At 43.8% G+C, this 24942-nt stretch overlaps 1 protein-coding gene across 1 annotated transcript in view; it reads left to right on the forward strand.

The window, feature by feature from the left end:
* The first annotated feature begins 9512 nt into the window (after positions 1-9512).
* Positions 9513-24942, forward strand: part of NIPAL2 (NIPA like domain containing 2) — a 54743-nt gene continuing 39313 nt past the window's right edge. The window contains exon 1 of the mRNA XM_009675988.2: positions 9513-9839. Within this exon, the coding sequence (XP_009674283.1) occupies positions 9735-9839 (105 nt within the window). The 5' untranslated portion in view covers positions 9513-9734. The remainder of the gene's footprint in view (positions 9840-24942) is intronic.

Consider the following 24942-nt stretch of genomic DNA (forward strand, 5'->3'; position numbering starts at 1 on the left):
TTCCTTGTCTGGTGCAGCTTGATTTCAATTTATACTGCTCTTTTTTTTCTCTCTATCATGTTCAAAACTATCATAAACAGTCTGTAAACCCGGTATCGCAAATGGCTTTTAATAATGAAAAGGTATTTTCAGAACAAAAATCAGTTCCTCATGCCTAAGTTGAAAAAGGGACACTGTCACGCAGTCTAAAGTAAAAATAAAAAAAAAAAGACCTGTTCATCTTAAAATTATTGTAATATGGTAAAAATATAATAAATATAAGGAGGAATGTTCTGCAGGGTCTAAAAACGGAACTAAATTTCTGGCAAGGAAAGGTATACATTCCCCAAAGGAAGATAAATCTTATGCAGTGACCCTGATGAAGATATTTTATATTTGAGTTGGTTTTTAAGAGCTTAAATACATATTTTAACAAAATTGACCAGGTCTAGAAAAAAACAATATCACAGGAAAAATATTCATTTTCTCCAGTAATACAGTTTCATCTTCAGTGAAGTATTTTAAACCTGTCATTTGTCTGAAGAAAATGTAACCCCCCCCCCCAAAGATACCCCTGCAAAATATTAGAATTCTGCCTAATTATATCTAATAACAATTCATCACCAAAGTAAAAACCTACACTTCTGCATCAAATGCTTCAGAGATCTTTACTTGCTATTTCAGGAAACAATCTGTGTCAATACATCTCAGTGAAGATGTTCTCTGCAAAAGAAGTATATTACCATGTTCTTGATTTATTATTATTTACTGTTGTCCTGTCCAAATAATCCGAAAAGTTTATCCACATCTCTAAAGATTGTGCAGATTTAGCATTACTGGTTTGATGTTTTCACAAGGATTAAAGCAGCATTTTGAAACACTGTAAATATTTCTTTAGTTAAAGCAAAAATACAGGACTTCGATCTTTGGCATTTATAAAAACTGGTTTGTAATCAGGGTATATCTTATCTATTTTTATAAGGCTAAATGGTACATTTATGAAATCATAATTTCTAAGGAAAAAATATTGAATCTTAATTTAAAACGTGAAAGCATACAAAGATTTTGTTCTTTGGAATGTGAAGAAAGCTTGTTTTCAATTCCCCAAATATTTTAACAAGCAATATTGTGTATCTAGAAGCTTTGTGATATCAATTGACTAGTTATTAAAAGTATCTGAGCTCTTCCTCTGCTCCTAGCACACACTCACACACATATACGTATGAGAGATTCATGTTAACAATTTATTTCTTGGAGAGAAGAAAGCAGCGGTTTCTCAGTCCAGTTCTCTGGGAGGTTGCCTCAGGTTATTTTAGTTTTTATGTTTAATATTGCAGGGATTTTATGGATTTACCAAAAATACTATAATTTTTATTTTTAAATCACTTTTTTTTCCCAAATAGATCCAGTCCAGATCAGACCTTATCATGCTCTGTTTCAGTTCACTGCCACCATATGTAAGCGTTGTCAAGGCTATAATACATAAAGTATCTGCCTCCAGGGCTGGCTTCACTGTGGTTTTGGAATACAGGTTTTATAATATGCAGTTTCCTTCCTCTGAAGTCAGTGGGCTATTCAGTGGAATTATTGAGGCACAGGTCAGATCTTCAAAAGCACATAGGCACCTAAATCCTGTTTGAGGATATTCCCCTGATTTCAGGCAAGGTGCCCATCTTATCCTCTTCAAAGTCTTCCCCAAACTACAGCTACAGCCAGTTTAACTAGTCACTCAGAGATCTCCCTAGTGTCAAAAAATTCCCGAGCAATCAGTGACTCCATGTCTCCTAGCCTTACTAGGCCACTAACATAAGATCTAGGTGGGATACCCCCTTCTTTAGGTGAGACTTAATTGATGCAATATAGAGCCATCCTCAGATTGCTCTAGCTCCTGCTGTGGACAAGGCTGAAAGTCCTGATGGATCTTTTGCCCTTGGACTGCTGGAGTTTCCTTGATGTTACTGCATGCACGTGTGTGGTAAGCTTGCTGCACAGATGGTTTGCATACACGTGCTTCTGGTACATACATCCGACACTTCTGGGACACATCGGATAGACTGAGCAGGAGCAAAGCAGCAGGATAGCACGTAGGCAGCAGTGTTGATAGTGTCCAGAAACACTGTGCTTTTTGCTTCTTCTCTATGAACGTGCAACCTCTGAAGCTGCCCAAAAGCATCAGACTGGCTGTGTTGGTGCATGGTGACAACAGCATATACCTGCAGCAGCATTTATCTCCTGAAGCACGGTAGCTCCGGCTGAGAGTGCTGGAGGGGTGCCAGTGCAGTTGGAGTCGTGTACTGGGCCTTAACTAAAGCTGCTGTACACCCAGAAAGCCATCCAAGCACAGAGAAATCCTCAAAATTAGATTAAATATCTTGGAGAGAAAGAGAGGACGTGTCCTGGAAAACTCAGCTGTAAGGCATTTTGACTCCCAGATCAAGATGAATGTAGCCTTGTTTGACTGTCACCAGGACTCTGGCTCCCTCATTTGAACTCGTGCTTTTGGGTAGATCAGTGTTCTTGGACTTCTCTGGATGGGTACAGACAACAGGAGATTTAGGTCAGAATTAATGTGACAGACTAACATCCTCAGCTCTGTACATGTTCACTAAGAAAAACACTTTGAAAGGGCTCTTCAGGCCAGGGCTACCATATGAAGCTTTGTATATAGCTGTTTTAATATAGCTGTTTTAAAAAGTACATACGGCTATGAGAAGAGGAAATCTTATAGTGTGTGCCCAGCTTCAGCAAAATTTGACCAGTCTAGGCAGCAGGATGTAGACAGGCTGTGTTCGGTTGTATTACAAGGTCTTGCCACAAGACAGGTAAAAAAATAGGGACGAAGCCTGACTGAAGGATCCCACAGGTTTTCTCTTAATCTGAAGACGCTTGTCATTGATTTCAGTAGGAGAATAGAGAGCCTTCATGTGCATAAACTACAGTTTAAAAATGTTATCAGTTGTTCTGTACAGATATTAAACCAGGTGGTCCACAGGACAATTTCAGCCAGAGCTGGAAAGAGTATATCAGGGAAAAAAAACCCTACGCCATAATTTCCTTGTTATACGTGCTTTTTCCAAAGTCATCACTAGTCACTTTTTGTTCCCACCTCCTCGGTGAGTTCTCTTGTTCCTACATAGACGAAGACGATATGGCTATGGTATGGCTATGGCTATGGCTAAGGTGTATCTTCACTAACTATGCATATGAGAAACATTTCTTTGAATCCACAGCAAGTTTTTCCCTTTGTTCTGAATCTGAGAAAAATGCAGGTCCTTAGGCCCATGCTGGGAAACCCCAGGGGAGGGGTGTAGACTGGGAATGGCAGGCCTAGGTGCAGGGATCTAGCCAATCTAGCCAGTGAATCGGTGAGGGAAGGCAGGATAAACCATCTGCTCTGGTGGGGTGGATGGGCACTCCCCAAGGGTGGAGGAACTGAGCAGACGTTTGAGTGAAACCTCACAATTTCTTCCAGCTAATCCCTGCCGTAATTTTTCCCACAACAAAGCTGACCTGATGCATCATTTCCATCAGACAGAGGCAGTTTTGTCGCTGTTCGCTTCTAAGGGGTCTTAGACACTTGCTTTCAATCATATAGTGTATGCTGACATCTGGTGGCATTCGGTAACCAAATCTTGGTTAAACAAGTGAGTTTCAGTTTTAAGGAGTTTGCATTCTTCTTTTCCCTTAGATGGATCAGAAAACCAAGGACACCTCCTAAACCTTTCCAGACTGGGCACTTAGCCCAATGCACACATATGTCACCAGTATGGCTCTGGATCTCCTCTGAGATACTCAGCTGGAGATTGGCTGCCAGGTAAGCAAGGGAGCCCCAGCCGAGTGAGCCGGCTGCATTTAAACACAGTCGTTCCGCTTCAAAAAGCAGCAAACTGCATCTTATCATCTCCCATACTGAATATGGAGAATCACAGCCCTAGAAATGTGTGATGTAAAACTACCATGGACATTAACAAGAACAGAGCCACTGCACCTCTTTAGATGGTGGCACTTTCAGTATAATTTGTATTATCTTTACTATGAATTGAAAAAAAAGATGCAAAACAGCATGTTTGACCAGTGAGTGACACATGGTACCAAAGTCTTGTCTCATGGCAAGTGAGGAAAAGTAGCGCAGAGTCAGCTGTCGCAGTTTAAAAGATATCTGTGATGTAGCTGTTCCATTAAAATTTGGATTAAAATCACATTTAAATTTCATTTCCTCCACTCTTTATCCTGCTTATGATTAGTTTTAAGAGCAGTTGATGGTCTTGTGATTTGAAGATTTTGCATTTTAAATTTTGTGTACATTGTCTGGAACTTTATGTGAAATGGTATGTTTGATCTTTGACCTCTGTTTACTGCAGTCCTGATTTGCCACTAATTTGATAGCAAGCCATAAGGGCCTACTGTAAACAAGCTGCTCACTTTACATAGCTATGTTTGGCTCCTAAATGACAAAGCATGCATGGAATATACTTTGGGAACTGTAGTCTACTAAAGAAATAATAAAAACCACATCCTTGCTTAGCTCTCCAGGTAACGTTTACATTTGGAGAAAATAAGTTGAGTGCCTAATAGAGAGAGAAAACGCAATTCTTATCCATCTTAGATTTGTTTGTTTTAAATTGGGCTTTAGAGTATTTGAGAGCTCTGGCCTGCTCTTTTGAAGTCAGCAAGAGCTTTGCCATTGATTTCAAAAGGATCAGGATTAAGCCGAAATTGGTAAGGTCTAAAAGACAAAAATGAAAATGTCTAAAGTCTGTAAATCTCTCAGGGATCCACCATTCAGAGAGGAAGGACAAAAGTCTTCTCCAAGGTCTTGAAAGTACAGCTTGATACCAGGGCACCTGGATTCTTGTATTTGTAGACTTCAAGGTGGAAAGCAACTTCCAATCAGAACTGTAATTGACAGCATATGAAGCAGGACAGACTTGCACCATGGACTTGTAAAGGTGCTGGGGGAAGCGAGATGAAAGCTGTTTGTCAAAATCAGCAAACTGTCTGTATGGGTCTTGCACAGGTGGTTCTGTGCTAACACTGCACAATACCCCCTGCCTGCAGCCTGCAGGCAGACCTGCCCTTGGAAGGTTCAGGTCTCAGGTACCACTGTGGTCTTCACCTTATCTTGCCAGAAGTTCATCACAACAGTCTAATCACAGGCTTCTGGGCAGTCATCTGTGTCATCCAGCAAGACTTCCATGAGTACCTTCAGTAGCTGACCGAGCAGAAGCCTCTGGTGCACAATTAACTTAGCAACATTTCTGACGATCCTGCACAAGTTTAGCACTTTGTGGCACTAAGATGACATTAGCAGACATGTTCTCTGAGCAGCAGGTTAAAGTCAAGGCCATGTCCTTGATCCTGCACCAGCCAGCTGGGAGCATCCATCTCAGCAGTGAACTTACCATCACCAGACCTCTCTCCTCACAGTGGATGGTGGTGGGAAAGCTTAAATGTCCTTGAGGAAGGGCTACTATCCTCTTCAGCAGAGGAAAGAACCATGACCTCTTTCATGTTCTGGCTTAGGAAGTCTTGGTAACCAGTGCCCAACGGTCAAGGATGTGGACTATTACCTCAGCTAGGAAGGAGTCATCTACAGTGATGAAGTGTAGGCTCAGAGAAGTAATGGAGCATGGACAAGCAAGAAAGCTTCTCCAGAAGCATTCCAGAGCAACCATGGTACAATGGTCACTGCAACTCCAGCCCCTATCAAGATAACGTACACCAACATAGACTTTGAGCAAGGCGTAAGGTAATAGTATCTTGGCCAACTGAGGGAATATCTATGCTAGACTAGGACTAGTGTTAAATGGCTCCTCTGGTAACCAGACTACTTCTTCCTCCTTCGGTTCAACTTTGAGCAGTTTCTATTTTGCTTTTGCTTGTACATCGTTTTCCATAACTCCTTGTACTTTTCTTCTGTATGCCATGTCATCTGAGGTTGTATTTCCATGATACTGTTTTCAGAAACCACCAGAAATTGCACCAGCAGAGCTTGCTAGGTGCAAGTGCAATTAACAAAGGAGAATAGCTGATGATGTGAACCAGGGTATTCCTCACAATTGGCCCTTTCACTGGCAGTGGGGCAGGTTTTTGGAAGCTTGTTATGTTTGGGCATCATTCTGTTCCTCTATTTCTTCTAACTCTTACAAACTCTGTAGAGTACCCAGCAAACATAATACGACCTTAGTAAGAGCTTTGGGCTCCTCTCAAACATGAAAAGCCCTCTTGTTTCCTTTTCAGACACCCAAGTGCATTGGGTGTCTGAATGGAAGTGACCCTGGTGCCAGGCCAAGCTATCTGTGGATGACTTCCAGAGGTGAAGGCAATCAGAGGTAGGTAGCTGCAGCTGCAAGGATGGCATAATGACCCCATTGCTTCATGTGATCCCAACATCAACCGGGCTGGGATTCTAGAAGACATATGGACCAGGCACCTTCTCAGATGACCTGGACTGAAGGGTTACAAGGTATCCATTGCAGTCTGCCCACCCTTCTGACCCAACATAGTAACGCCATATTCTGTTATTAAAGACCCATACTTGCCGTGGGAATATCAGATAGGAATACAGCATCAAAGAGAACTCGTGCAATTGAAATAGTTTCTGTGTCTCCATTGCTGATGTACTACAGAAGGTGGGTGTCATTTCCTAGGCTGTGCAACGCCCTCTCTCCTAACCTAAAATGACTGGCAATAGAATGGGAGGAGCCAAAGACTGCCAACTTTCAAAGGACTTAGTTTAATCATCCTGGAGATTTTGTAGCAATGAAATCAGCTTAAGCAGCATCCACTCCATCTTCACAGGTGCTAGCTACCTCCTGCTATGTACTGCTCATAGGGAACAAGGTGGCCCAGTCCTGGCTTGATTCTGATGCAGCCTAGTCACCATATCCAGACACAGATGAGTGCTGCTATTGCCTTTGCCCCAGAGGGAAAATACAAAACCAATTTTATTTTCATGGTTTGAAGTGGTTCTAGTCTATTCTGCCAGCTCATCTGGCAGAGGACACACCTACTTTGAAGGAACCTCAAACAGAACTTGACTTTGGGCAGAAACTTGCAGCACAGCTGAGCACCACTGAAGAACAGAAATAACTTTCTCAGTGAAAACATCCTGCAAAGTCCCCATCTTCTGCTTCTACTCCATGGGGCATTTTCTCAGACTGTTTTGAGTGTCAGTTCCAAGGGGCATAGTGCCTTTACACCAATCAGTTCAGTGTTACTTGCAGCCTGAAAACCAGCCACGCACAGGTATAGGGATGTTTGCATTTACTGAATTGGTTTTACTAATAGAGGGTGGCAATTGGGTAGAAGTAGCTTCTAAAATGCCGTTTACTTTCTTAACAGGGCCAGCTTACAACCCAAAGAAAGGTTAAATTCATCTGGATAACTTTGGGTTACTACACATGTAAGGCAATCTGAGATTTTTAATAAATAAAGCATGCCATAACGGCCCCTAGAGTTTAGGTAAGACGGAATAGGCATGTCTGGACCCAGTGTGGAATAGTGATCCATCACTGCTAGATTGATTTCAAAAGCAATTCAACAAAGGCTCAGCATAGACAACACTACAGAAAACTTGTTCCAATAGCCTTCTTATGCAACAGAAAATCACGGTCACATTTGTATTTCAGACAGTGAGCCAACCCAGAAAGAGGCCAAACTACAAGAACTATCCTTGAAAGACATTTTGGGCTGCTCCTCTCCTCCCATTGCCCTACACTCCTTTTCAACCTTTTACCAGCTTGGGCATTTTAGGCCACAGAGAACCATACCTTAGAGGTCATTAGCAGCCTGGTTAGGACCACTATGGCTTTTGGCTACCAAAAATAGTTTTAGGCAGTAGCCTGGGGAAGTGTCACGCTCTTTGTTCCTCACTTTGAGCTATGGCAAAGGTGACTTTGGGTGAAGGAATTGGAGAGCTTTCCTCAGCCCAGCAACTTTGGACAACCGCTTGCTGCTCTTCCTTTTTACCCCAGGATCTGCTATCCAGTAAGTGCAAATTGAGGATGACAAATAAGAATATTACCAGGGTGTTTCTGCTAAAACGATCTGCCCTGAAGTAGCTGATGTTGACACTTAAATTGTCAGCAGACTTTCAGTGTAACGCTCCAGTTAGAAGAATGGGTCCATTCACACATCCCTCAGAGCTATTGTTTCAACCCTCTCTAGACCCAGGCAAGTATCACTGCAGCAGTTTACACTCCAGTTCCACTTTAAAGGGTTTTTTTTGCAACCATAATCCAATTTGCCTAGAAACTTTTTTTAATGTAAGCTTAGACTCTAGAGAATAATTACACAACACTGTAAAAATAGTCTGCAGCAATTTACATAGGCATGAAATACCAGAGCTGTTTCTCTCTCAGTGTACCTGTGTATACATGGCTGCAGCTAGTCCCAGTATTTACAGAAGACTCACTGGAGTTATGATCACAGAAACTGGTATTTCAAGTTAGACCACACACACACACAAACGAACAAACCATTTCTTGGTATAATGCAAGGTTTCATATATATTTTGGGGTGTTAGGGCATCATCTAACTGAAGCACTACCTTGCCATTTCTGCCTTCCCGTATCTCAGTTCACTTTCTGGCTGGATTCAGATAACACCCCGGTGGCTGCAATCATTGTTTATGTAGGAAAGCAGGAGCATATTGATTTAACTTCAGTTTCTTTCCTATAATTATGTGTTCTTGCACTTCTCAAATAAGTTAGTCAGACCGACAGGCTGTATCCTCTTCTCTCTCACTGCGGCCAGCTTTGCTGCTGCTTATTTCTATTGGGCCTGGTATCTCCTTGTCTGCTGGAAGTTCGCTCCTGAGCCTGCTCTCCTGCCAGTCAACTTGTCCTCTTCTCTTTTGGTACATCTTGCTGATGGCTGGACCACCAGTACCACTGGAACAGAGCAATGAATCCCTTTTCTTCTCTTTTATGTAGGGCAGGAGAAAACTTGGCTGTAGTGGGCGGTATAACAACTGCCTGTTGACCCTCATCTGCTAAAGAAATTGTCGCGACTTGGGGCATTTTCAAGCCCAGCTGACCAACAGTATAAATTGAGATGGCCCAATACTTCCAGCATTTTATGAGCTGTCTAGATTACAAGCAGTTATCCTGTCCTGAGTCTGAAGATGCAGTGGCTTCATTTTTGCTCTGTAACTTCTCTAGATGCTCATTTCTGTCACCCATGTAATACTGCCAAGTTCCTACCTTACTAGCCCAAATATTTTGCTCCCTTTTAAGGAGTTTTTTTAGTTGTTATTTTACCCAGAAGAGCCTAAGTGATTAAATCAAAACTAATAGAACAAAAGGATGAAGCCACAGCTTGTAAACAAACCTACTGCCTGAAATCTCTGCAAAGAAACTATGCAGGAAACTCTTGCAAATAAGGGTTACATGACAGGAGTAAGAATTTATAAATGACTACATGACTATAGAAAAAAAAACAAGCTTCAACTCTTGCAGCCTAGCAGTGAGAAATGAATAATATGGTCATTAAATTTTGACTCTGATTTGAAGGAGTTAAATACCCAGGCTGCCCTTCCGGAGCAGGGTGGGGCATGGGGGAAGGCAGAAAGAAAAAAAAGGCACCTGAATGCCTGGGGAAGGAGCAGCAAAGCCTGCTGGAAAACCCGTTTCTCTCTCCTATGCTTCTTGCCACAAATACTCCCAAAGCGAGCGTGCCCTCCTGCCTGCCTCTCCCACCAGCCCTGCGGCCCTGCTTCTGCAGCCGACCTGGCAGAGGCCTGAGGGCAGGTGATGGGCACCCTCCCCGCATGGGACCCGGCCCCCTGGAACGTGACCTTCGGGGGCCCTGGCAGCGGGAGCGGGCCGCTCTCCGGCCCCTGGTACCGTGCTGGCAAGGTAAGCTCCGGCCCCGCAGCCCTGAGGTGGGACTCGAACATGCGTGGGCTCCGGGAGAGCAACGGATAAATTTCAGTTTCTCTCCTCTGAAGAGCCCCCTTCGGTGCTTACACCTGCTCCCTCCTTGCCAGCCTCCCCATCACTTGGCCTGGGCCTCCTGTGCTGCCCCCAGCATCACTCCCTGGAGGGAGCAGCTCTTTTGGGGCAGTAACGGGGGAAAGAAGGGGCTGTCACTTGCTAGAGCATTGCTGTTTTTTGTCATCGATGTTTTCGTCGTCGTCAGTGCTGACAGTGTATTTAGTATTTGGGAGACTAGAAAACAGAAACTGAAGGGGCCCCCGCAAACTAACAAGTTGAAGCATCTGCTAACAATAAAAATGAACTGGAGGCTGATTAAACTCTTTACCTCTTCCCTGCTTTTTGCTTCACCAACTAGAAGGCATTGGAGGATACTCAACATTCTTGTTTTTCGCTGCAATAAGAAGCAAACCACTTTTTTATGATGCAAAGCATTGGTATAAATTGTGCAGAAAATGGCTTGTAACTAACTGTTCTTTCTGCAAATGGCCCAGGAGCTGGTCATAACCCTGGGAAGGTCCCCAAAACTTTCCTCTCTGGATTCTGCATCTACTCCTGGGTGGATATCCAGACGGCAGGAGGCATTTCTCTGTTCCTTATTCTCGGAGGACAGGAAAACTGTGCATTTCTGCCCTGGTGTCCCCGGGCAGTGGGACTCCTGTTGCTCCCATGCTGGCCGATGGTGATGCTTCCCTGGGGCCTATGGGAGGCATGGCCAGAGGGGTATCACGGCTTGGGAGTTAGGCCCTGGTGCTGGGAGCGCTCACGGAGCTGCCGGGGGGAGCCTTAGCATGGGGACACCTGCTTGCTTGCAGAACATCCCAGCCCTGCTCCTGTACTTTTTGGGGTGGTTATGTGAGGACTGCTTTTTTTTTAAGCCTGGCATTTTCCAGGGCAACCTGAACTGTTTTTTGGCACTGCTTGGGTACCAGCAGGCAAGGCTTTGATTTTCTGTGCTTTGGTTTACTTGTAAAAGTGAGGCTTTGGAGGAGGTAATGAATAACTGTGGGTCATGTGTTGGGGTCATCCTTCATTTTCCCAAAAGTTAAGTTCTTTTGTGCACCCTTATTTTCACATTTTACTTGTATGGAAGTGTCAGAAACCATCTCCTTCTTCTATTTCTGGAAAATGGACCGTGCCAGTTGTGTTAGAGGATCAGCCCAGTTTCAGGTCTACATGCAGAGGCTCTTTCCCTCCTTCTTTGCCTGAGGCTTTTTCTTCCTCTCCTTGGTTTAGTTTTGAAGAGAACCCCTGTCCTAGACCTACCGGAGATCCGATATCAGTGTCAGCTCTTATCTGCCTGGAAACATCTCAGGAAAGCCGAGGGGAATTGCTTCTGGGGGGAGTATTTTCCAGCCTCTTTAGCTCCATGAACCATCAGGACATGAAAGACCAAGCTCCCCTTTAAACCGCAGCTAGGCAATGGCTCAGCTGGCTGACCACAGCTGCCACCGGACACTTGAGACATCCACATGGGCCCAGCAGCTCTGACACAGGCTTTGGGGGAAACCCGTGGCATTAGACTGAGCCCTAAGGGACATCTGTAAACAGGGAGCTCACTGGAAGGAGTTTCCTGTGCCCTGTGCTCACATGGTTGCGTACCATAACGCCCCGTAGTGCTGGCATTACTTTTTTTTCAATTTTTTATTAGGATTATTCTCCTGCCAGGTCTCTGATCAGGCTAATTGGTGCTAGCTGTTGGCAGGGGGAATGCGTGGTCGTGGGACAAAGGCTGGCGGCAGGAATCTCCTTGGCATCATCGAGGATTTAGCTGGGTTGAAGCTGCTCGAGGAACTACACGTCTGAAATTTAGCGAAACAGGATCGTGCACTCTGACAGCCTTCTCTGTCCAAGCTCTGCGCTGTGTGTTGTGAGACATGGACGTGTTTAATGATGTAGTAAAATCTGATGAAACATGTACTTAGTTACCTGAAGCATTTCCTGACAAACTAATATTACTGTAATATTTTGGGTCTACTGGAGCAATGAACATAAGAAGCTACCACATGTGGATCTGGTCTGCTTAAGAGAAAGTATATGTAATTGTTTCAGTTTAATCCTTTTTTATTTCCCTCGGCACTTCTCAAATGTTGTTTGTTTATTTGCAATATGGTTGTTTATGGACAAAAAACGTTTTGCAAGTTTAGTTGAAGTTAATAACTACAATATTACTCTTGTTTTGACTTTGTGTCAGGGAAAGAAAAAAGAGCTGGGTGGGAATAATCAATAAAAGCTCAGATGCCATAATTCTTCCATAATTCAGTATTTCACATGGCTGTTGTTGTGTATAGTCACCGTGTGTGGTTGTTAAAGTGGGGAAGCTGAGCCAGAGGGGGAAATTCATTTTGCTTCTGCTTCTTTTTCCTCTTATGTCTGTCTCTTAATAAACTCAGAGTTATTACTGGCTGCCCAGACACTCACCTCAAGAGATTGTTTTATTTCATGGGTTGTGGTAATAAATCATTTTGGTTCTATCCTTGAGGTTTAAAACGTTGACAGCTCCTTCAGATAGATCTGTGGCCTTACGTTCCATGACAATATATCACAGTCTGCCACAGGCCTTTTGCACAGGTGGAGAGTATGTGCAGCGAGGAAATCTGATCCTTCATGTGGTCTAATCAGCAGTTGGTGTGAGGCTACTATCAGGTGCAATGAGAAATCCCATGGATTAAACACATCGTTGTGAGGTCTTTCTACGCTGCCTTCTACTGTATATGTGAAATCTAGATTTCACATAGTGTGCCACAATGAAGATGAAAGTCCTCAGTGCTTCAGCTGGCCCCGCTTTGTGAAGGGCTTGATGCTGCTACACTATGTCTAGGGATACAAAGCCTCAGCAGTGTCAGGGCATGGTTTGATCCCGGTTTCTTCCAGTGCAGCTCAGTCCCTGCTGGTGCTCCTGCTGCCACAGGGGGATGCCGCTGTTGGGCTGTGGGGAACTAGTGCATGAGGGCAGGGAGCTGCCACTATGGAGAAGAAGGTTATTTCTCTATTTTCCTCAGCCGAGGAAGCACCCTCGCAGATGGTGAAGACCTCTTCGACTGGCACTGCTACCAGAGAAAATGGTCATCAGGGAAAGCTCTAGAGCAAGTCAAGGTGTCCACAGAAATGGGGGTAGGAGCCACAGGGAGCCCTTCAAAATGGGGGTAGGAGCCACAAGGAGCCCTTCAAAATGGGGGTAGGAGCCCTTCCAAGTAGGACACCTTTCCCTTGCAAGAAGTGACCTCCACATATTAGCAGGCTATTAAAATGTGAAAGGCAAATGGTGCAAAATCTCCTGTTTTTTTTTCCACTTCAAGTGTTTTTTTTTAATGCCCTTTTCCTAGTCTCCATAGGGTTCTTCATGCTGCAGCCTGCTCCGTGATGGACTGCAGATGTTAGCTGTTTCAGGTTAATCATAGAGCAGTCCCCAAGCTTGGGGAGGGTAAAGACAAACATGCCTTTGCTGCTGCCCTCATTTGCAAAGACCGTAGTGGAAAGTTATCCCTCCTCCCCCAGCTCCTTATTCCAAAATTGTTCACTAAAAGCAAACAAGGGTATCAAAACATTAGCTCTGCTTCGTCATATACAAACTCCTTGTTCTTTACCTGCCAGGTTTCAAAAGGACAGACTATTTCAGTTTCCTTTGTGGTATGAAGCAAATGTGTATGGGGCAAAAAATGCATAGGGTTTCCTTAGGTGGGAAATGTATATTATTTTCAGCCCTGATAAATCAAAAATTGGGAAATGGATATTTGCTCAGCCTTTAGAAAACACCTTTTTTGATTCAGTCATAGGGAATCCAAAGGGCAAATATTACATTAAAAAAACCCTAAAGCTTCTGATGAAAAAGCATTGCAAACAGTTGCTGTCAGCGCTGATACATGCTCTTCTAGTGTTGTTGCCACTGTTGGGAATTCAGCATCAGCTCCACTGCTTAGTCCCCATTTAATTAAGCTCTGCTAGAAGGGGAGGTGTTGCTCTTTATCATAAATGCAGGACTGTAGGCTGGGCCAGCTTTCCACTCAGTCTTTCAGGCTCTTCCAGAGTTGTAGGTCTGATCTGTTTGGGGTCTGTGCTCTGATTAGCTCTAGCATGAGTGAGAAGCTGACAAGAGAAAGCAAAATAAAGCACAGGTTAGAAAGGATCATCCATATCTTTTATACAACCTTCCTATACCCATTCTGCCGTATCAAACATCAACTGTGCCTGCAGACGTAAAGATCAAAATTATCACACAGCTTATACAGACTGCTGCATCCAGGTTAAAGAAAGATCAGCTGCTACATGGTAACTTACTCATTGCAAAGATAAGGGAAATAATTATAGGAGAGCCTTACCTCTTGCCTGCCTCCCTTGCAATGTGCCATAGGCATGTTTGTATCAGTGTGACTCTCAAATTCCTTAGGGAAATGTAGCTTTCTCCCTTCACTCCTTCCGTCCCTGTAAGCAGAGTGGGAGTGAGCCATGAAGCTGGGTATACCTCTTACTACAGAGGTTGTAGGGATAGAACAACTAGTCTGGGAGAGACGCTGCGGATGGGAAAGCAGCACGAGGACTGGTAGTAGCCCGAGGAGTGACCTATTTGTCTGGTTCACACCAGTTACTACTCTGGGTCCTCAAACCATTTGATTTCTGGGTGCGGTATTATTGGCAGGCCTCCGTCGCCCCGCCTGGGTTTCTCGCACCCAGGCTGGAAGGAGCCAGGGGCCCTAGGGTGGTTTCCTCTAAAGCCCAGTATGGCTGTGCTGGGGGCAGCCGTGGGGGACAAGGCCCAACCTGCTCTTCAGGGCAGCAAACTGACTTGGCTCCGTGCTTTGGGCTCTGGGCGCACAGACGCAAAGCGAATGGAAGGGCCTATCCTCCTCAGTGGGAGAGCCCATCCTCCATCCTTTTTGGAAACTTTTGTCTCCTCAAACTTGCTGGCAGAGCTGCCTGGATGACTGCTTTCTAGCCTGACAGCCAACAGGAGCTGGAGAGCAAAGGTCTTTTATTTCAGCTGATGAATCACCACTCATTTTGATGGGAGCTGGCTTGGTGGTGTTCTCCTGAACAGCCAACACATGGGAGAAAACTGCCCGTGCCGTGCTGGGGCTGCGGTGAGCACCAGCTCTGCTGAAGGCCCATCCCCTAACTATCCCTGGTTTGTTTTGTCCAGATCCCAGACTGCTTTCAATGTTTTGTTCCCTCCTGCTCTGGTGAAATGATTTTTTTTTCCAGTTTCTCTGAGGATTTGTACGTGTGCTTTTTTTTAATGATTGATTTGACAGTGAGTGAAATGGAGGCTTTTTAATTATGGTAATTTGGTTTAAGAGGTTTGCGAATGTTAATTTGGAAATTTTTAGGCAGTAGCAAGCACTATAAATCTTTCCATTTGTCAGGAAGTAGGGGGAGTGCAGAAGGCAAGAGCAAGGAAACTTGAGGCACAAATTTAACCTATTCTGCCTAATGCAGAAATTAGTTCTGCTTTGAACTGCTTCAAAATGGTATTTTTTCAGAAAGTGTGCCAGACATCCAGCTTAGCTATTGTGGTGCTTAAAACATAAGCGCTTGGCATCAGCACAACGATTCCGAGCAGCAGATTTATATTTACTATAAAGTCAGCAGAGGAGAGTGACTGTTCCTCTTCCCTTAGTTGGCACTTAGCAGGAAACACCAGGCATGGGATAAGTCTGAACCCTTGCCCTGCATTGGAGCATGGGTGCCTGGCTCCGTGCCGGGCTTTGGGTCTTTTGTCTGCTTAGGCCTTGGGACATCAAGTCTTCCCCTGTGGATAAGCACCAAACTATGCAGCACAGCTGGAGAAGGAATATGTGTCTTTGACCATCGGGCTATAGAGGAGGTTAATTCTTTGGCAAAGCAGCCTTGTGTTTCAGACTGAGAGACATGGAGGCACAGGGCTTCAAAAGGCAGCAGGCAACTAGGAGCTGCACTTTATGAGGGTTAGGGCAGCCAACCTAAGGGTGAGGTTCCAGTTCCATATGCCTGGACTTTCTGGGTGTGGTGGATTACACACTACTGGGCTACAGGAAAAAACACAAACCAATTCAGAAACCCTCCAGGGCAGCAGAAACTGGAGCTAGGGCTCCTCTGTCCTGCCTGGGTCTCCAGACCTCTAGGAACCAGAGACACGTTCCCTGCTCTCCTCCCTGTCTCATCCCTCTTTCATTCTTGCCTGTACCATGGTCCAGTTTCAATGGGAAGGACAGGCCTGCAGCCTTGTGGTGAGAACCTAGCACAGGCTCAGGAGAGTGTGAAACTAAGTATCTTACAACCTGATTAAATACTCCACCCTTTAGATTACTCTGTAAATAACAGACTTAAAGTGCCCATGGCTGCTGTGTTGATTTTGGTGTCTTCCAACGTTGCCTTGGAGTTACAGGGTGAGGTAGGCCGAAGGACTGACGACTGCTTAGGCAAACACCTGTTTGCAAGTGGATTTCTATGAGGTAACTGAGTTGATGTAGGATGTCACTGCCACTGGAAGAGGTGGTGTGGCTCCCATCCTCAATCTGTACTTCTGCGCTTGTCCCAGTGCTCATTTGACTCGTTGGTGGGGCAGTTCAACTAACTAAGCTGACTGGAAAATACTCACTTATTTAACTTTTTGAATAAAAGTTGCCCTGTGCAAAAAATCTCTCCTGGGACATTATGACCTCTTATGATTTTGTGATCCAAAGTGTAGGAACCAGTGTGGCTGCGTCTTTGAGGTTAGGTGCTACAGGAGATAAGTCTTTCTCTACTGCTCTTTGAGGCTGATGTGTGATCTTCCTCCTCTTATGCTCTGGAAGGCTGTTTGGGGCATCTAAAAGAGGATATCTGAATTTTATCCTTGCACATGTCCAACAGTCTAGTGGGTCTGATTAACTCTTGTTTGAAGGAATTAAAGCAATCCCAATGGCTCAAGTAAAAATTAGACCAAGCTCAAAAAGCAGGGTTTTAGAAATGTGAGAAAAGACTAGAATGTGTACTTCAGTTACAAGGGCCATGAGAGACCTTCGGCTAAGCTAATAGAAGGCGGCTGTGATTATTCTATTCAGAGTTTTGGTGATATGAATGAAGTGTTATGTTCATGCTTATAATGTCACCACAAATCGCCCCAGAAGAATAACATTTGTTAATGTGAACAGTTGGGAGGTATACTTTCCATTCTGTGACTAATCTGGACTTTGAAACACGCTGCCAGAAGCTTCAAAAGGCAGCCAGTCAGTGCACGAATCAATGCCAGGCCTGGAGCAGAGATCTAAAGATATGTGGCAGTGATATTTGCAGAGGAGTATGCTCAAAAGTAAATAATCAATATCTAACCAAGCAGATTTGCACTGCTTGAAGTGAGGTTATAACAGTGTAACTCCAGTTTCCTCCATGATATGTATAGCTTATTTACATCATCTAGGCTAAAAGCTTTGGCCTTGTTTGGTGATATGCGCCATTTTGCCCATAATGGGCAAATGATGAGATTATAGAATTGTGATAGAGAGAAATCACGAGATTTTTTTTAAGTTTAACTCTTGGATGAGGCACACAGTGGCTTTCTGGCTATATTCCCCTTTGCATCCTTATGAGCTCTGCAAAAATAGTCCTGCAATGCAGAGGACTATGGGATACTGGCCCACAATGCTGAGTGCAAGATTTGGAGGAAATTCCTCCAAATGTGGAAGCAATGACTCACAGTGAGGTAAACGCTGGCTTTTTGGACATGGCTACTTCATGCTGGCTGAGGTAAAGTAGTAACATAGAAGTAAATCTCCTCTTGTAGACAAACCTAGCTCTTGCTGACATTTAATCTTCTTGAACTAAATCAATTTCATGAGAGCTAAAATCTACGCCAGAGTCTAAGCTAACATGTCCGATGATGTAACTGTTATCCTGCTCAAAACAAAGTCATTTTGCCAGCTGATATGGATTGCACTTGAAGCCTTTTTCTTTAATGGTCAAAGATATCTCCATTGGAAGGATGTTATCATGAAAATTAAACCAAAATATGGGCTTTGTGGACATAAAAGACATGTCCCCCGATAGTTAAGTGCCAATTAAAAGCAGTTTAACATTTTTGTGCTTCACCTTGGGAGTAAATGGATCCTGACTCCATTTAATTTGCTTTATGACTTTGAATTGCTCTTTCTTAATGTTTTCCTTCCACTTTTTTTGTTTGCTTAGGGTTTTTTTCCTCTTCTATTTTGGACTTCTTGTCACTAGGCCCTTTTATTTATTGACTTCTAATGACATTAGTCTCTTTGCTTTGTTTCTCTCTCTTCCTGTGACAATCTGTTGCTGCCTGCAGTGACTGAAGCAACACGAACGTTATCATTCAGTATCTGTGTTATCAGGCAGCAATGACTCAGTCATCATGTCAAGATGACAGACAGCAAAGCTGTAGTGTCTGCAGAAGGTTCAGTCAAGCAAAGAATAGTAGCTTTCATGTGATCAGGATGATAGCTGCATCTCTTGACCATGGATCAGGGGTTACTAGGACAAACTGAAGAGGAGAGTGTTGTTTACAAGACCATAAACATGATAGCATCTAACTCAGGAAAAGGGTGCTTGGTTCCCGTTCATTATTTTCATTCTTGAAAGGAAACAGAGAGAATTCATCTTCACGGCACCTGGCGCTATAGTACTCCTTGTCAGGCAGAAGCTCTCTTACTATTTCATCTCTTACCAAGATTAAAATTCCAGAAGAAAGCCAGTTAAGTTCTATGTTTGGAGAACCCACGTAAGCTATAGTTGTTGAAAGACTGGTAATACTTAAAACTGGGAAAAAATACTTGTTATTTCTTTGTTTGATTTAAGTACAGCAAAGAACACGAAAAGGTGAAAAAGGTACCTAGAAAGAACTATCCAGCTAAACTGATTTCTGTTTTCCGCAGTGGAAGGCAACTGTGTAGATGTTCTGGATTCTTGTGAACTAGATGCCTACTCCTTGTGTCAACACCTACCTTCAACTACAAAATGATTCCCAATACTTTAAATTAGGTTATAGTTTGTAGCTAAAGATCAAAAAGCACAAGTGTAATGTGTCACAGGAAGACACCAGGGAAAAATAAGGACATCGCCTACATCTCAGGCTCCAGCAAGAAATTTGCATACAAGTTACAGTAGAAGAACCCCTCATTTCTCTGAAGAGTTTATTGGTTAATCAGCTTATGATCCCCAGATTTGTATCTTAAAGTTTTGGCCAGTAGCATTTGTAAATTAAAAAGCATCTGTTTGTATATGTGCACTCACATATATCTGCACGCATAGTTCAGTGTAAGACCTCTTGTTTTTAACATCATCGCTGATAATCTAGCAGCTGTTTATATCTAAATGAATAATGTTGCTAACCAGAAGGTTCTGCCTTTTGGAGTCTCATCATTTTTTTTGCATTACAAACTGTCTGTAATTGATTAATGCTCTCTGTGGAAATGAAGCTAGGAGAGCCAAGTGCATGAGGTGCAGGAAGGAAAGTAAGAAACTGATGTACAACACGCCTGCTCTGTAGGAACAGTCGATTGGAAGTGCCTTTGGGCTGTTCCTTCCCCTATCGTACAATCATTTAATTCTTTTCATTGATGGATCAAACTTCATCCAGTTAGAAGCTGTTCCGAAAATGTCACTGGCTTGGAAGTCTTCTCATTTCCAGTCAACATTTATCCCTGGCCGCGCAGGTGACAGTAGTGTTCGACAGCTGAGCTGCTGTGTGTTTGCTGGGCTTGTGACACGGGCGAGAGTTCTTGTGCACACTGAAGGAAGAGTTAGTTAGATGCTAGATGAGAAACAAGCCTTCCTTCACTGGAAAATGGTGCTGGAGCAGTGCATGCTGGAAACGGTATACCATTTCCCTGCTCCTCTCAGCTTTTAAAGGGAGACTTTTATATAAAAGTTCTTTTCAGGATTTGGTAAATAAAGTATGACGTTGGCTACATTACTGTCAGGGCTTTATGTATCCGAATTAAGTGGAATCTGAAATAGTTCATTTGTACTCCAAAAAGTCTTGTACTACAACAACAAAAGGGAAGGAGCAGGGCATGTTTTGTTCAGAGGCATGTTTGTGTGTTTACGCAACCCCAGCCATCTCTCGAATGGTGCTCTGAGCCTTGTCCTACCACCCAACGTAACATTTAACAGCATAATTCACTCTGTTGCTCAAATAGCTTTGAGCTTGCGGGCAGCTCCGGCTGCGGGCAGCGCTAGCACCGTCTCCCGGTGCTGGAAGCAGGACGCTCCGTCTCCCCACGAGTCCTATGTCTCCTCGGTGCCAAGACTTGCTCCCTCCCTGGGTCTTGATTTAGGTGTCCAGGGAGCTGTGTGAAGCTGAGAGAGGAGCAGCATAGCCTCCCTGAATGTGAACCAGGCTACAGCTTCTGGGAATTAATATTCCTACGCTTTTAGGGGTGCAGCTTGTACACCTGAAACCAGATTGGGTCAAACTGGAACACGCAGAAAGCCTGCTCCTGGGTGGCATTAGAGGAGGATCGCTGAGCTGACTGACCCTTTGGTGAGACATCGCTGGTCAAGCGATGCTGGCTTCCCTCCTTGTTCCTCCTGAGGGAGATTGGCAAAAGTTTAAAAATCCTATTGTTGCTTTTTGGGGTATGTAATTGCTGTAGTTGCCATAGAGATTTGATGTGACGGCCCTTGAGAAAATCTTTCTATTAAGATGTTATCAACTATGATCACAATTTTTGGAGCCTCTGTTATACAGTCATTGGAAAGGTTTTTATTTGCAAGCTAACGGGCAGTGTTAAAAACACGAAACATGCTCTGATTATGCAGCAAAATATCCCAGGCTATTCACTCGAGAAACAGCATTAAAATGTGGGCTCCTTCCCCAGTCTCCCATTTATTTCTAATTCTGAGACTGGATTTCTGAAGATAAGAAATGGAAATTTAAGAGATGGGAAGCTTGATTGTAGCTTTTTCACAACAGGAAAAAAATTGCTACTCATAATCCTTGTCAACATTATAGTAAGTGGATATGTTTATGTACGGTCTTGGGGAGCATATCAAAAGTTACTTGAGTATATTTTACAATCTATATTCTTCATCTCAGTTGGGTACCCATTATAGACATTTCATAAAGTAATCAGAGACTGATAAATATAAATAATATCTCATGAAAATGATTTAAAGCATGAGGCTGAATAGAAGGGGCCCACTTCCATAGTTTCTGTAGCCTCCCAATTTCCCATGTGCATTTCATACCATACCATGTTCTTCCTCCAACCTGTACAGTTTATCTCTTTTCTAGAAAAAAGGAATATTCTAAATCTGTGAGCTAATGAAAAATAAAAGCTAGTAAAGGCAATGAGGCTATAATATTTATGAATGCGGGACTTCATCAACCATGGTTTGGAATCCAACCTGGTAACTTGTAACCAGCCTGGTAACTGTCCTGTCTCCAATCAAATTTACCCTGAGTTCGTTACCAAGCTCTCTTCTTTGCTTCTGTTCCTAACAAAGATGGTGCCAGACGTCTTAATTCTTTCCTTCTTGCGTATCGAACAACGTCCTTTGTCTTTTATGTCACAATACATTTTCGCTGCATATTCCAACACTGATAATTGCCCTTTCATTATTTTTTCAGGTTTTCTTCAGTGCTTCATATAGGCCTGAATGATATGAATTTACAGACTGCACTATGAAAAAGCATTGAAGCAAGGACCTTGTTTTCTTTATACATCTGTAAAGCACTGAGTACAGCTAGAGCTCTATAAATAAGAATAGCTAAATGATAAGCCTCTCCTAATTCCACATGGTGTCTCTTTCAAAAATATGTTTTTTGTTAAGGACTCTGAATTCCCCTTACTTCAGAATTAACTCAGAATTGGAAGTCTATGAGGCCCTTTTCCCCAAAGACTATTTTCTTAGAAGATCTATAGATATCTGGCAAAATCCTAATTACTGGAAACCACTTGTAGTTTTTGAAGCTGTATATGTCATTGCATGTGGTGAAAACAATTTTAGATCACAAATAAATGCAGAAATAAAACAGGAGGAACAATTTAACTACCTTGATGAGTGAGGTGACAACATATATTAGAAGCATTTTTTTTCATCAGTTTAACTTACAGCAGTAGAAAGTTTCCATAAATAATGGCCATATACCTTTTTTTCAATGCAAATAAGTTAATCTTTCTAAGTTCTTATTTCACAGTCCTGGCAAAGCTGCAGTTCAATGTGCATTAAGAAAACACACATGCAGGATGTGTAAATTATATCTCACTGAGTAACTGAGTCTCTGATGCAGATTTCAGTCTGCAGGGGTAAATTTATCAGAATTAGTGCCAAAGATTTAGATTTGAGCCTGGTTCTCATTTACCATAAGCCCCTTACTTGGACAATAAAGAAGAGACCTTGCATGTAAAAGGATCTTTTAAAACATTGCCAGAGTGATGTGGAAAGGTGTTAGGGTAAATAAGCATCAGGTCCTGCGTGAGTGCTTGACAGCACGCAGCAGTGTGCTATACTGGCGCTCATTTATTTTGAATAGCAATACATTGCCACTTGACTAGGCAAAAAGATGTACTCTGACTGATGGCTCAAACCTTCCTCACCCACATGTGGGCTTGTCCAAGAGCCTTGTGCAGCTGGGGAGGGGTATGGGGGGGGCACCGGTCCACTGCGGAGGGTCCTTGCTCCAGGCAAAACAACCAGTTCCCTCAGGTCTGCAGGAACGTGCTGCTGGCTGCAGCCTTCACCAAGGTGAGTTTGGGGCTTCTTGAACGCAGCTGCCCCAGGCAGCCACCTGTATGGTCACATCCCCTTGGCCACCCTCATCACTGGCAAGCAGTGGAGGGTTACCATATTAAAACCCTCACTGTGGCCTGTGAATTTTAATCTGCCTTCGATGTTAAACACTGGCAGGTGGCTTATAAAGAACATAATGCTAATAGTGTATATTTTGGGAAGGTCATTTTAAACCTGGAACAGTGCCTTACTAGCCTTACAAACACTTGTTTTAATGCAAATGAGGCAGTGGGGAGTGGGGACCAGGGAATTGGAGGTCAGGCAAGGCTTTTCTTAAACTGACTTTGCCGCTGAGGAAAGCGTCCACTGATCCACAGCCTCCATCCGCGGTCTGTGCACTTAGAGACTGTCTAGAAGAAGCTGCAAAGCTGACGAATAACTTTCATAGCTTGTTTGAAACCAAATTAAGGTTAAGGAGATCAAATTCCTGTACTGATTCTTTAACTTCTGGAAAACTTAGGGCACGATGTTTCTGTGGTGAGCCTCAGGGTCAATGAAAACCCAAGAGAAGCTCTCCCTTGAAATCAGGGGTCTGACCAAGTGGCCTGGACATTCGCACACATGTTTTGGAGACAAACAGATCTGCATTTTATGCCAATAGCTTGAAATTTTCAAATTTTTCCTTATAGAAGTACTTAATTAACTGAAGTAGTGCCATGGCTCTGAAATTGTGTCTGCAACTGAGTTCCTTGTGGAGGTTGTCTCAGACTTTTGTGTGTGGGAAGTCCTGTAGTGCTATTGATGATCTTACAACTGGGTATTGCAACTGGAAACTCTGTATTCAGAGAATATCATGTTTATTATTTATAAAACTGGCTGCTCCACCTCTCCAGGCTTCTAGCCTCTGAAGGATGTTGAGGGGCAGATGCAGCACACACAATGAAGCCTTTTCTATCACAAGACAGGAACAGAAGGATCCTGGTGGCCTTCAGGGCAATACAGCAACCATTTTAGTTTCATAGATAAACTATCTTGTGTTATAGATCATCTTTCCTTCATGCATGGTTTTACTAGCCTGAGATATGGTACCCTACGCTTTCTCTCCTGCTTTGAGCACTGCTATATATGATAGCTCTTGTGCATTAGCAAATGCTTGCTGGTTTGATTTGTGAAGCTTGCAATCTCATCTTCCTCCTTACTACCTTTTGGCTTCCTCCTGTTTTCTTTAACATTTGTGTGTTTGAGTATGAACTTGAAAAGAAATGTTTGCCATGCTATTGTTGCATGGTGTTACAGTACTTTCCTCTTGTCTCCTTGAATGGGTCCGTGTGATATTTGACCTTCTTAGTACACTGTACTCTGTTTTTAATCTTTAGGCCTCTGTCCAGCCCTGAGTTCAAAAGTATAGTGCTAGCACCATGTTAACCAGAGCTCTTTAACACCTGTCAGTCCAGAGCAGTCAATGCAGTATATATGCCAACAGCAATGCTCAGGTGAAACATGTGGTCATTATGATAAGATGACCTGAGCAGTGAGGGTAAGTTTTGACTTGAGACTGTCACTATGAATTTGCCTTGATCACGCACATTCATGGTTTTTCCTGTAGCTTATGTGCCGACATATTGGGTTGCTGAAGTTAAACTCGAGGGACTGTCAGTTCAGTAGCTAAACACGTGTTAGTCTGGGCCCTGAGGGTGCTGCCAGCCCTCCCTGTCCCTGCCTACCCCGGCCTCCCCCTGCCTGGCCTCAGCCCCATCTCAGCCCAGCCCGGGGCCGTCAGTCACTGCCCCACGATGCCACAGTAGTGCTGGCTCCAGCCCTGTCACAGCCAGGCCCCTGCCTGGCCATGGGTCCCCCCAAGCCTGACCCCCACCCCAGCCCCACTGCAGGGCCCGATGCTGGGGGCAGCCCCACCCAGGCACAGCTCTGCCTCACCAGCAGGCCCTGCCGGTACCAGCACCTGGCCACAGGGAGCCCCTGGCCCTCCAAGCTCCCTGACAACGTTATAGGGAATGGCTTTTAAACAAATATTCGTGGCCACAACAAAGCCATGCGAGTGTGATTTTGTCCATCCCACACCTCAGGCTCCCAAGAAAAGCAGCCTGAGGACACGTGGCATCTGAGGTGGGACACGTCAGAGGCATGGAGGCATATTCTGCCAGTTGGCTCTTTCAGCAGTAAAGTTCAGAAGAAGTATTGCTTGGGTTACTGCTGGTTATCCTGAAGAGCACTGCAGCTCGTGATCTGGCCCTCGCTGGTAAATTGTGGGTGGGTGGTCTTCTGGCCTGGAGAAGGGGCTGGCATTTCAGCTCTGAGGCTAGATCGTGGCAAAACCCAAGTAATTCTGAGTTACCTGCCATGGGTTTGGTTTCCT

The sequence above is a fragment of the Struthio camelus genome, chromosome 2, assembly GCF_040807025.1.
Source record: "Struthio camelus isolate bStrCam1 chromosome 2, bStrCam1.hap1, whole genome shotgun sequence".
Lineage (NCBI taxonomy): Eukaryota > Metazoa > Chordata > Aves > Struthioniformes > Struthionidae > Struthio > Struthio camelus.